General features: G+C 37.5%; 1 protein-coding gene across 1 annotated transcript in view; it reads right to left on the bottom strand.

Annotated features, from left to right (window-relative positions):
- Window positions 1-12,724, bottom strand: part of UPF3A (UPF3A regulator of nonsense mediated mRNA decay) — a 42,674-nt gene that overhangs the window by 4,742 nt on the left and 25,208 nt on the right. Inside the window, exons 6-7 of the mRNA XM_037806533.1 lie at window positions 12,138-12,193; window positions 11,892-12,050 (exon numbers count right to left, since the gene is read on the bottom strand). Coding sequence (XP_037662461.1) covers window positions 11,892-12,050; window positions 12,138-12,193 — 215 coding nt within the window. The remainder of the gene's footprint in view (window positions 1-11,891; window positions 12,051-12,137; window positions 12,194-12,724) is intronic.

Here is a 12,724-nt window from a genome sequence, read left to right as displayed (position 1 = left end):
ACTGAAACCTCCTAAGAAAGGAGCTGTTACATACAAAGCACTCTGATGACCACTACATGATTATTAGATTTAATTGAGAGAAGACACACTTGGATGGAGTTCCCACACCTAAAGTTCTGCAAATACCCAAATCATTCCCTACTCTACAGCTAAAATAACTACTCCTACTAAAAGGACAGCTGAAAAACAAGCATTCATATGAACAAATCCCCCATCAAAAACACATATGGCAGTACTTTATGTACCCTGAAGTTAAGGTAACTACTGAAATCTCTGGATTAATATAGAAGTGATGAGTCAAAGGTGAAGACAAGATTCCTCTTCTCTGGCAGCCTTGCCTTTCCTGGAACCATTTAAAAATCAACACCACTGATGCATGCAACAACTTGGGTGGATCTCAAGAGAATTAGGCTGAGTGAGAAAGGCCAATCTTAAAAGGTCATGTTCTTACCTGCTGGTTTCAGGCAGAGGATGAGGGCCACCCCCAGCAAGCCCAACCTAGACTGGCCAGTTCCCAGCCAGCTGCAGACACTTGGATGAGCCCAGCTGTGCAGAGCCTACCCATGGATCTGTGGGAATAAATGCTTCTTGTTTTAAGCCATTGAGTTTGGGAGTGTGTTATGGCTTGAACTCTGTCCCCCCATCCTCCCCAAAAGACATGGCCAGGTCCAAATCCCCAGTCCTGTGAATGTGAGCTTATGTGTAAATAGGATCTTTGAAGACACTATTAGTTAAGATGAAGCTGATCTAGATTAAGGTGGGTCCTAATCCAACATGACTGGTATTCTTATTAAGGAGAGAACATTTGAACACAGTCAGTAGGAGACAAAGAAGATGGCCATGTGACAGAGGCAGACACTGAGTCATGCCTCCAATTGCTGGCAAGCCACAACCAGAATCCTTAGATTTCAGAAGCATGGCTCTGCCAACACCTTGACTTTGGAATTCCTAGCCTACAAAATGATAAGAAAATAAATTTCTTTTGTTTAAACAACAAAAAAAAAGATCATGTTCTGTAAGTTTCCATTACATAGCATTCTTGAAATGATGCAAGCGAAGATATGGATACTAGACTGGTCATTGCTAAGGGTTAGAGAGTGGACAAAGAAGGCAGGTGGTTATGAACTAGACCCTCAGTTCCCTCAACTCTAGGAAATGGATGACAGGTACCTCCCCTCCCCCACGAGACCCACCTGCTGTGCGTGACAGCTGAAGCACCTGGCAGAGAGCCTGGTGCTAGATGGGGAGATCAATGGAGACTGATTTGTTAACTTAAATACCATTTATAAAGCTTCTCTGGGGAAAGGTCATCTGAATAAAAATTGACTTCAAACTTCTGAAAGAAAAGCTGTTCATTGATTGGGACTGGCTAACATTTTACGTTAGTTATTTAATTCTGAAGTGAGAACAAGACATGAAGGGAAAGATGTGGAGATGAGAGAAAATGAGAATTTATGATGATTGAAAAGACCTGTTTGGATCTTGTCAAAGTATATTTTTTCCTAGACAGTAAGAAAATATTTTTGTAAATCCCAGCTGTGTAACAGATCTGTAATATATTTTTATTGGTTTTGACTTTAGAATTACGTAGCCATTCATTACCTAACCAACTCAATTCTTTGGGGGCTGATTATCTGATCTGGGTATACTCCATTTCCTTTTTTGTTCTCCTTCCTTCTGTCCTAGGTCCTATGTCTCCTAGAAAAGTAAATAAAAGGAGATGGAACTCAATCTAATTATTTTTGCTTCCTGAACTAAAATTACAAATTAGGATTATCTTTGAATTTTGCTTTGGAGTCATTCCTGGCCATCACTTTCAGGTGTAAATAACAGTTAGACAAGTATTCTCACAGGTATTCTTGACACTTATCTCCAATCAATGTTCTAAGTGTTCATGTTCCACAGCCCATGGACAGTACTTGTCATGAGCTCGCTACTGTGCTCAGGGGATGTCCTCCAGCATACTCTGGTCCACTAGAGCACTGAGGAAATTCACTGGGCAGTGGATAGCATAATCCCGTGTTCCTCACTGTCTGTGCAGGTATAACTTAGGGATGTTCATGAATCATTTGATCATTCATTAATAATCAGTATGTTGTTACAAATGTAAAAGAAAGCTTCACAGAAATGTCATTAATATTTCCCTACTGTCTTAGGGGTAAATTTCATAATCTTGCCATTATTTAATCTCAAGTAAATGGTATAACGTGCTGGTTTTACACTAAATAATTGTTTTTCCTGGTGAAAAATAATTTAGATTCACTGAGAAAATATGACAGCTGGTTTCATTTTAGGATTTGACTTTCAGGGCTGGGTGTCCACTAAGTGAACAAAAATAACTGCTCAATTAAATACTGATGCCCTCAAAACATTATGCTCTCTAAGATAATGCTCTAAGGTTCAGAACCTCATGTTATCAGAGTGTGTTATCCTATACCTCAAGATACCTATATAGATTTTTTTGGGTTTAATAAAAGAATCATTGTTTTGGAAAAAGCTATTATAAGACTGGGAAGTATAGACAACACTCTTCATATAGACTAATGAATGAAAGATTATCCTAAACAAATAAAAGAGCCTTATTTCTCATGTGCTCCTTTTTTGGATGCCATGTCCTCACATTTCTCCTCTTTACCCAGTTTCTCTACTGCCTCCACAATGAAGCTGCAGTTCTGGTGCCCTTTCTTCCCTCTGTGTGGGGTGAATCCTTCCCCCCATTTCAGCTCATCTTCATTCCTTCTAAAAACTTAGTGAACTCTTTGCTTTCTACCATCATCCAAGTGATATCTTTGTATTTCAGGTTCTTTTCTTGAAATCTTCTCTCCATAACCCTTTGTTCTTTATCACTGACATTTTGTGACCGGCGATTCAATACAAATTATTAGTAAGGCTTATGTAAATTGCTTTGTTGATTACTTGTCTTCCTTTCTAGGAGTTTCCAAAAGGCAGGGAAAACATGTCTTGTTCTTCATTGTATTGCCAGAGTTTGCACAGCAATGGACACAAAGCATTCAATTAAAAAAAAAAAAAAAAAAAAACTGCTAAAAAGATAAATAGTAAAATATATATATATATATATTTACTGTTATACTTGAGTGACAGAAATATAATAGGAATTAAGGTAAGTACTTTATATACATATTTTTCTAATTCTCAAGAACCCTCCAAAGTAAACATAATCCACCTCCTCTTCTTTTACAGATAAAGGAAAATAGACCCAAAGTGGTCGAGTAACTTTCCCAATAGCATACATCTAGCATATGATGGAGCCTATAAGCACATTCAACGTGGCAGAGAGCTAGTCACATTGACAGCTTAGTTTCTGCTCCAAACATAGCTAAAAATAACTGAAATTTAATAATGCCAGGTAATTAGATTTATAAATATAGAAAAATATTAAATTAGTAACAAATAAATAAGGGCTTAGCTCTTTTGGTTCTAAGTATTTTCTCTCTTTTGCCACAGGCAAAAGGTCTCACACACCATCTGTGGCTCATCCATATATCAGAAGTGGCAAGACTGGGGGACTCAACACACGATCTATAAGCCAACTACGTATTCATGTCAGAAACATAAAAACAGGCAGTATCGGAACAAACAATGTAATAATACAAACATCCACACCATAAACAATGGTGCTAAAAAATAATGGATTTTATATAATCATGTATAAATTAATTTTTTAAACAAACCATTAAACCAAAACTTCAAAAAAAGAGAAAAAATGGCAGCCTAATTACATGACTTTGCCACCTAATCTCTGTATAAAATTCCACTTCCAACCATCTCTTCTGAGCAGAGCAGCTCTGCGACCAGGAAGTTCTTGGGATTCCAGAAACTGGGAGTGGGCAGGAGCCCTGGAGTGAGGATGACAATACTGAGGGTCTTGGGGAGACTACAAACCCTCGACAAACGGCAGCCCCAGCCTGCATGTAGGGGAGGTGACCATACTCTGAGGACCAGAGAGCTGAGAGGGGCTCCCTCCCGACATGGAGCTGGCTGGCCTCTGGCCCGCAGGGAGGAGACTGCCGAGGCTTTCCCTTCCACAGATAAGCCCTGCTGGAGCTATCTCCATAGGAGCTGGATGTCATGACCAAGCAAAGGGACAGACAATGTGCCTAAGGACAGTCAGCTGGGAGAGAAGGCAGGACAAGCAGAACAGCCAGGACCAGTAGGTGTTGGTCAAAGACAACAGCTGGAGGAGAAGGATGACAACCTGAACCGAAGAATTACAGCACTTAATTCTATTTCTGCATCAAAAAAGACTTTCCAGCCCTGAAAGACTGGGTTCTCAAATTTAAAATTCTGTAGATAAACTGATGGAGGTCTGGAAGATCAAATGGGCAAGGTATCTCAAAAAAGAGGAAAAGTAAAAAAGGATAAAAATCATGAAAGAAACGAGACTGGGAAGACAGATTCTGAAGAACTAACATGCAATCACACGATTCCAAAAGGACAGCCTTAAGAAGAAAAAGAAAGAGGTAAGGAGAGACAATAGTTAAGGATTTGAAGGCAACATGGAGCCTGAAGACAGAATGGGTTTACTAAGGTCCTGGCCTGAGTGATAAGAAACCAAAACGGAAATGTATAAGGAAATAGTGGTAAAATCCTTGAATTCCAAGGATAATATAAAATCTAAGTACTCATATTGACAAAGGATATGTGAATCTGACTTGCTAACTACCTTTTAATATTCAATGTGGCCATAAAAACAAAACCATGACTCACTTTTCCTTGAGCTCCTTCAGTGAGATTTCTAAGGGCTTGGGTTTTATGCCTGTAGAGCAAGGGAATATTTCCCATTTTCCATCTCCAATATCAATTTCCTCGCCTCTTTCTTTCGGTTCTCTGTAGTTGTTTCCTCTCCCTTTTCTGGTTTCTTAAGAAGCTGAGAAATTATATTGTTAGTAAAAAGGGCTTCAAGAGCATATTATAAGACACTGTTTAATAAATAATGAAAAACCCAAACCAATATGGAGCCCAAATGTTTGAACAGCCAAAAATGTCAGCTAAAGATGCAATGAGCAGTTTTTGGTTAAATAAATACTGGAATATTCAGTCAATGATATACTTTGTAGTAATGAAAAATGATGTATAACAGTCAAGATGATGGAAAGACGTTCACGTTAGTGAATAAAAGAATGTTACAAAACTGAATGTGCACAATGATCCAAGATCATTTCAGGCAATTTTAAATGCTATGAACACATAATAAAGCAGAAAAAAGGGACAGAGAGATCTGGGGTGAGGGGAAGAGGAGAAATGTTTTATGCTAGAGGGTCAGGGGTGGCCTCTCTGAGGAGACAACATGTGAACTGAGCCCAGAAGGAAGAGAAGGAGCCACCCATAAATAAGTCTGGGGGGAAAAGTTCCCTGTGGAGGGAAACTGGCACCAAGGTCATGAGGTGAAAGCAGCCCAGTATATTTAAGGAAGAAGAAAGCTGGCCAGAGTATCTGGAGAATGAGCCAGGGGAACATGATATGAGAAAAAGCTGAAGTAGGCACCAGGTCTTTAGAGCCTTGTGGACACACTCCTGAGAGCCAAGGGCTGCTAATATTCTACTGTGGGCCCTTCCAGACTTCTTTGCTTATCCTATGTACCTTCGATACATTTACAGACACACACACCCACACAAACACATACACAGTCAACTCTTTTAAAAGAGCCTCATGAAGATCACACTTCTTTAGATAACATACTCTTTAGCCCATAATTTATATATTCAAGAATTTTATGTGTAATTTTGGTAATCCAATTTCCTATTTCAACTAAGTTCAACTAAGTTCATTGCTTACTTTTAGCTTCCAAATTACAAAGAAAAAAAAAAAAACAGCTGGGTTGCTCTCTTTATATCATATTTCTCTTTCTTGTTAAAAATAGCTATAATGACATCTCTCTGCCTATCTTTAGGCTATTAATATAAACTGTTTTGGCAGTTCTCCACAGATTTTATTTTCCAGTTGTGTGGTGTTTTTTTAATTTAAATTCTCCAAATGATTCATAAGTCAGAAGTCCCCCAAATTCAGCACAGCTACTTATTAAAGGCCACACTTGGGGTCAGATGACTAAATTTAATATGTATTTTAGGCCTGTTTATTCGACATAATATCAGACACAGAAGCCACGGATTACTCACAGTCATCGGGGTCGAATTTGCTGCCAAAATTTCACTTTACCAGATTTGAACATGACCATTCCTTTTTCTTGATGTGCTAAAGGTTTTGAAATATTTATTCTAAATGAAAGATCCTGAACTTGTATATATTTTTCCTAACTTTTTTAAATTAGAGAAGCTGTAGGTTTACAGAAAAATCATGCAGAAAATGTAAGGTACCCCTATATTCCCCTCATACTCAGTTTCCCTATTATTAACATTTTGAATTAGTGTGGTACCTTTGTTAATAACTGGTAAAACAATATTACTGTAATTCTACAATTAACTTTAGCCGACACATTACATGAGGGTTCACTGTTTGTGTTGCACAGTCCTATGATTTTTTACTTTTATTCTAGTAACATATATGCATCCAAAATTTTTCCCTTTTAACCACTTTCAAATATATAATTCAGCACTGTCAATTACATTCGCGATGTACACCATCACTACCCTTCGTTAACAAAATTTACCCATCATCCCAAACAGAAACTCTATACCAAATAAGCATTCATTCTCCATTCCTAGCTCCCACCTCAGCCCCTGGCAACCTGTATCTTTTTCCTGACTCTATGAGTTTGCTTATTCTGATTATTTCATAACAGTGAAATCATACAATATTTGTTCTTTCGTGTCTGGAATATTTCACTCAACATGATGTCTTCAAGGTTCATTCATGTTATTGCATGTATCAGAACTGCATTCCATTCTACAGCTGAAAAAGATTCCATTGTATGTATACACCACATTTGTTTATTCATCTGTTGATGGGCATTTGGGTTCCTTCCATCTTTTGACAATTGTGAATAATGTCTCGATGAACACTGGTGTGCAAGTATCTGTTTGAGTCCCTGTTTTCAAATTTTGGGGATATATACCAAGACGTGGGATTTCCAGGTCATACGGTAATTCTCTACTTAACCAAACTGTCTTCCATAAAAGGTACAACACTTTACATCCCCACCAACAATGAATGAGTGTTCCTACTTCTCCATACCCTCTACACCACCAGTTATTTTCTGTTGTTGTTGTTTTATACTAGCCACTCTAGTGGGCATGTAATGGTATCTCATTGCGGTTTTGTGATGCAATTCCCTAATGGCTAATGAGGTTGAGCACCTGCTCATATGCTTTTTGGTCATTTGTGTATCTTTTCTGGAGAAATGTCTACTCAAGTCTTTTGCCCATTTTTAATTGGGTTATGTGTCTTTTTCTTGTATATTATAGATATTAAACCCTTAGCAGATATGTGGTTTCCAAATACTTTCTCCCATTGTGTAGACAGTCTTTTTACTTTCATGATAAAGTCCTTTGATGTGCAAAAGTTTCTAATTTTGATTAAGTCTCACTTACTATATTTTCTTTTCTCAATTGTGCTTTTGGTGTGAAGTCCAAGAATCTATTGCCTAACGCAAGATCCTGAATATGCTTCCCTGTGGTTTCTCCTAGAAGTTTTATAGTTTTGGTTATTACATTTAGGTCTTTGATAAATTTTGAGTTAATATTTGTATATGGTGGAATGTAGAGGTCCACCTTCGTTATTTTGCAGAGACATTCAATTTTCCCAGCACCATCTGTTCAAGAGACTATACTTTCCAACTGATTAGACTTGGCCCCCATGTCAAAAATCAGTTGGCCATAGATATGAGGGTTTAGTTCTGAACTCTCAATTTGATTCCATTAGTCTATCCGTCTGTTGCTGTGCCAGTACCATGCTGATTTAATCACTGTACCTTTGTAGTAAATTTTAAAATAGGGAAGGATGAGGCCTCCGTCTTTGTTCTCCTTTTCAAGATGACTTTGGCTTTCTGAGGCCCCTTACTCCTCCATATAAATTTGATGATTGGCTTTTCCATTTTTGTAAAGAAATCTGTTAGAATTTTGATTGGGATTGATTTAAATCTGTAAATTGCTTTAGGTAGAATTGACATCTTAATGATACTTAGTCTCCCAAACCATAAACACAGAACGTCCTTCTATTTATTTAGGTCTTCTTTGAATTCTCACAGCAATGTTTTGTACTTTCCACATACAAGTCCTTTACATCCTTGGTTAAATTTATTCCCAGATATTTGATTCTTTTCATTGCTATAGTAAACGGAATTTTTCTCTTGATTTCCTCTTTGGATTGTTCATTCCTAGTGTTTGGAAACACTACTGATTTTTGCATGTTGATCTTGTACCCTGCCACTTTGCTGAGTTCATTTATTATCTCTAGTAGCTTTGTAGTGGATTTTTCAGGAATTTCTATATATATAGGCTCATGTCATATGCAAATAGGAAAATTTTAATTCATCCCTTCAAATTTGGATACTTGTTATTTCTTTTTCTTACCTAATTGCTATGGCTAGAACTTCCAGTACAAATATAAGAATGTTTTTACATGAAGGAGAACAAATGAATGTCAACATTCCAAGGTGTTCAAAATGGGATGGTATATGGAAAAATATAATTAGTGCAAACTAGAGTCTATCGTTAACAGTAACACTGAAATATACTTTCATGAAATGTAACAAAGGTAATATACATAAACTAAATGTCAGTAAAAGTCAATAAGAGTGGGATATAAGGGAGAGGTATGGGATTCTTGGTGTTATTGTTGTTTCTCCTTTTTATTTTTTCATTTTTTATTCTTCTTTTTTTCTTCTTATTCTTTCTTTGCAGAAGAAATGGAAATGTCCTCATATAGATTGTGGTGGTGAATGCATTACTATGTGATTATACCAGGAACCACTGACTGTTTACTTAGGATGGATTGTATGGTGTTTGAATAAAACTGTTTAAAAAAATAAACAGAAAGATACAAGTGCTGGAGAAAATGTGGAGAGGAATGTTCCTATTCACTGTTGGATGGGATGTAGAATGGTGCAGCCCATCTGGAGGGCAGTATGCCGGATCCACAGGAGGGCAAGTATAGGGTTGCCACATGATCTTGCAACCCCATTATTAGGTATATACTTGGAAGAACTGAAAGCAGGGACATGAATGGACATTTGTACACTAGTGTTTATGGCGACAGTACTCACAATTTATAATGAATGGAGGTGGCCTAAGGGTACATCGACTGATGAATGGAGGGGAAAACTATGATGTATACATACAATGGAATATTGAGTGGCTGCAAAAAGGAATGAAGTTGTGAGGCATGCAATCAGATGAATAAACATTGAGGACAGTATGTCGAGTGAAATAAGCCAGAATTGAAAAGACTAATATTGTAACACCTCCACAAATATGGGCTAAACATAATGTGCAAACTCTGAGAACTGAATTCGAGAGTGTAGGTTATCAGTGGAAGGCTTATGGTAAAGATTCCTGGATTGTAAGCTCCTACAGCAGACACATCTATTCCTGAGTTGTTACAGTTATTTCTAAATTCTGAGATGTTGGGCTCTTTGTATATAACCTGGTCGTTCCCTGGAACTTCAGGCATCTGTGTGACACCTGACACTCAGAGCTAGAGTGGTGCAGTTATGAAAATCAGTATTATCCCATACAACAACTGTTACAAAAGCAGAAAAAGAGATCAGACTAGGACTAAGGCAAATCAGGTAAACAGTAAAGGACGATCTTGACAGTGTTTTAAAACTTCAACTTATGTGTGAATCCAAAGGAAGAGATGTTTATTTGGTGCAAAATTTATATGTTCTGTAGCACACTATCTAATTTAACTTGTATGGTCATTTTATTTGAACACCATAATTAACTTTGAATAGGAAGAGAGATCTTGGTGTGACGCCCTGATATATTCCAAAGTAATTTGGGCAGAGAATGAAAAAAATATTTGCACATCTCCTTTAAGGAACTGGGGGAAAATGTGGAAATATTAAACCTCCCCACCTGGGGAATTACTGATATTTTCACAAGCCTTGGGGACTACCAATTAAATAGGCCAAGCCCTTGATCTTGGGGCTTGCCCTTAGGAAACTTATTACTGCAAAGGAAAACCTAAGCCTACTTATAATTATGCCTAAGAGTCACCCCCAGAGAACCTCTTTCGTTGCTCAGATGTGGCCTCTCTCTCTAATTCAACTTTGCAGGTAAACTCACTGCCCTCCCCCTGTACGTGGGACAAGACTCCCAGGGATGTAAGCATCCCTGGCAGTGTGGGACATGACTCCTGGGGATAAGCCTGGCCCTGGCATTGTGGGATTGCGAAAGCCTCCTTGGACCAAAAGGGGGAAGAGAAATGAAATGAAATAGAGTTTCAGTGGCTGACAGATTTCAAATAGAGTCAAGAGGTCTTTCTCGATGTTATTCTTATGCATAATATAGATATCATTTGTAGTTTTTAGTGTATTGGAATAGCTAGAAGGAAATACCTGAAACTGTTGAAGTGTAATCCAGTAGCTTTGATTCCTGAAGATGACTGTATAACTATATAACTTTCATGGTGTGTGCTAGTTTGAAAGTTTGAATGTATTATGTACCCCAAAATGCCATTACTTTGATGCAATCTTGTGTGGGCAGACATATTAGTGTTGATTAGATTTTGGAATCCTTTGGGTGTTTCCATGGAGACGTGATTCAGTCAACTGTGGACAATACCTTTGGCTGGATAATTTCCATGAAGATGTTACCCCACCCATTCAGGGTGGGTCTGAATTAAATTACTGGAGCACTATATAAGCTCAGACAGAAGGAGCAAGCTTGCTACAGCCAAGAGGGACACTTTGAAGAATGCACAGGAGCTGAGAGGAACTGCAGTTTAAAGAGACATTTTGGAGATGGCCTTTGAAAGTAGACTTTTGCTTCAGAGAAGCTAAGAAAGGATAAATGCCCCAAGAGCAACTGAGAGTGACATTTTGGAGATTAACTGAAGCCTAGAGAGGAATGTCCTGGGAGAAAGCCATTTTGAAACCAGAATGTGGAGCCAACACCAGCCACATGCCTTCCCAGCTAACAGAGGTTTTCCAGACACCAATGGCCATCCTTCAGTGAAGGTACCCTTTTGTTGATGACTTACCTTGGACACTTTATGGCCTTAAGACTGTAACTGTGTAACCAAATAAACCCCCTTTTATAAAAGCCAATACATTTCTAGTGTTTTGCATTCCGGCAGCATTAGCAAACTACAACATGGTGTGACTGTGTAATTGTGAAAACCTTGTGAATGACACTCCCTTTATCTAGTATATGGACAGATGAGTAAGAAAACAAAGACAAAAAATAAATAAATAATAGGGGGTGGGGAGGCAATAAGGGGTATGGGATGCTTTGAGTGTTCTTTTTTTATTTTTATTCTTATTTTTATTGTTTTTGGGGAGAGTAATGAAAATGTTCAAAAATTGTGCTGATGAATGCACAACTATATGATGATACTGTGAACCACTGATTGTACACTTTGGATGATTACCTAGCATGTGAATATATCTCAATAGAATTGCATTACAGAAAAAAGAGGAAAATCTACGCACTTAAAGGAAAATTTAAATGTAGGACTACCAGGGAGGAGTGTTTCCCACTTCACATGCAGCCCAGCTGGCCTTCCTTTAACCCTCCTCCCATCCCCTATTCCTCCTGATGTCCACAAGGCATGTCTGAAGAACAACCAGGGCTTTGAGGAACACAGGCTGAAAATGAATTTTTTAGAATAAAGAAAAAGGAACTACAATAAAAAGAGAAGATTTTTGAAAATGTTTTGAAAACTATGAAGAGCTAAAATACTCAAAGGGAATAATTAGTTTTGCCAAACTATTTTTAGCAAAAAGAAATGAAATGTTTCCTCAAAATTACCTTGATCCTTATTTCTTTCTCAACAATTTTCTTTTGTTTGTCTGCCTCTTTTCTCTTACATCTTTCTTCTTCTCTTCTTTTTCTTTTCTCTTCTTCTCGCAGACGTTTCTTTTCTAATTCCCTCCTCCTTCGTTCTTCTCGCTTCTCTTCTCGAATTCTCTAAAGACGTAAAAATGTGTGTATTAACTGTCTGAAAGGAAATGGCAGAACAGGGAGGATATTTATCAGATTAAAGGCCAGACCTACCTGCTTTTCTAATTTTCTATTTTTAATGTATTCCAAAAGAGGTGTAGTTCTTCTAGCTAAAATACAAAAAAAAAATTGTAATGTCGTTTTTAGCTCCTAAATTATGATTTGTATCCTTTACTTTAAATACTTGTTTTCAATTTAACCTTTAAAAGTAATTAGGGTTCAGATCCACGTAGCCTCCCTGAGCCTCAGTTTCCAAGTTTCCTTAAAGGTTGTTGGGAGATAGTTAAGTATAAATCTTTCAGATTTGCTTTGCAAACCAAATAAAGCACATAGTACAGTGTCTTACTCTGTAAGTGGTAGCAGTACTCTGTAAGTGGTAACAGTCATCATTACTTGTTAAATGAGTATTATATTATATAGTCACACATTTTCTATTTGGTAAGTAATATACTTTTATGGTTTGCAAAGCACTTTCTTTTACAGAATCTAATTTAATATTAACCTTTCAGACTGCTTATTTTTCAATTTACATGAGAAAATATTGTATCATGGGGGAGTTCTTATTCTATCACTGTATAGACAAGTAACCTGGGGATACTGACAATTTTACACATTTACAGGCATTTAATTCTTGATTCTTA

This window comes from Choloepus didactylus, chromosome 17, assembly GCF_015220235.1.
Source record: "Choloepus didactylus isolate mChoDid1 chromosome 17, mChoDid1.pri, whole genome shotgun sequence".
In the NCBI taxonomy this organism is placed as follows: domain Eukaryota; kingdom Metazoa; phylum Chordata; class Mammalia; order Pilosa; family Megalonychidae; genus Choloepus; species Choloepus didactylus.
The sequence above is the reverse complement of the archived record's forward strand: the minus strand, read 5'-3'. Positions and strand labels throughout refer to the sequence as shown.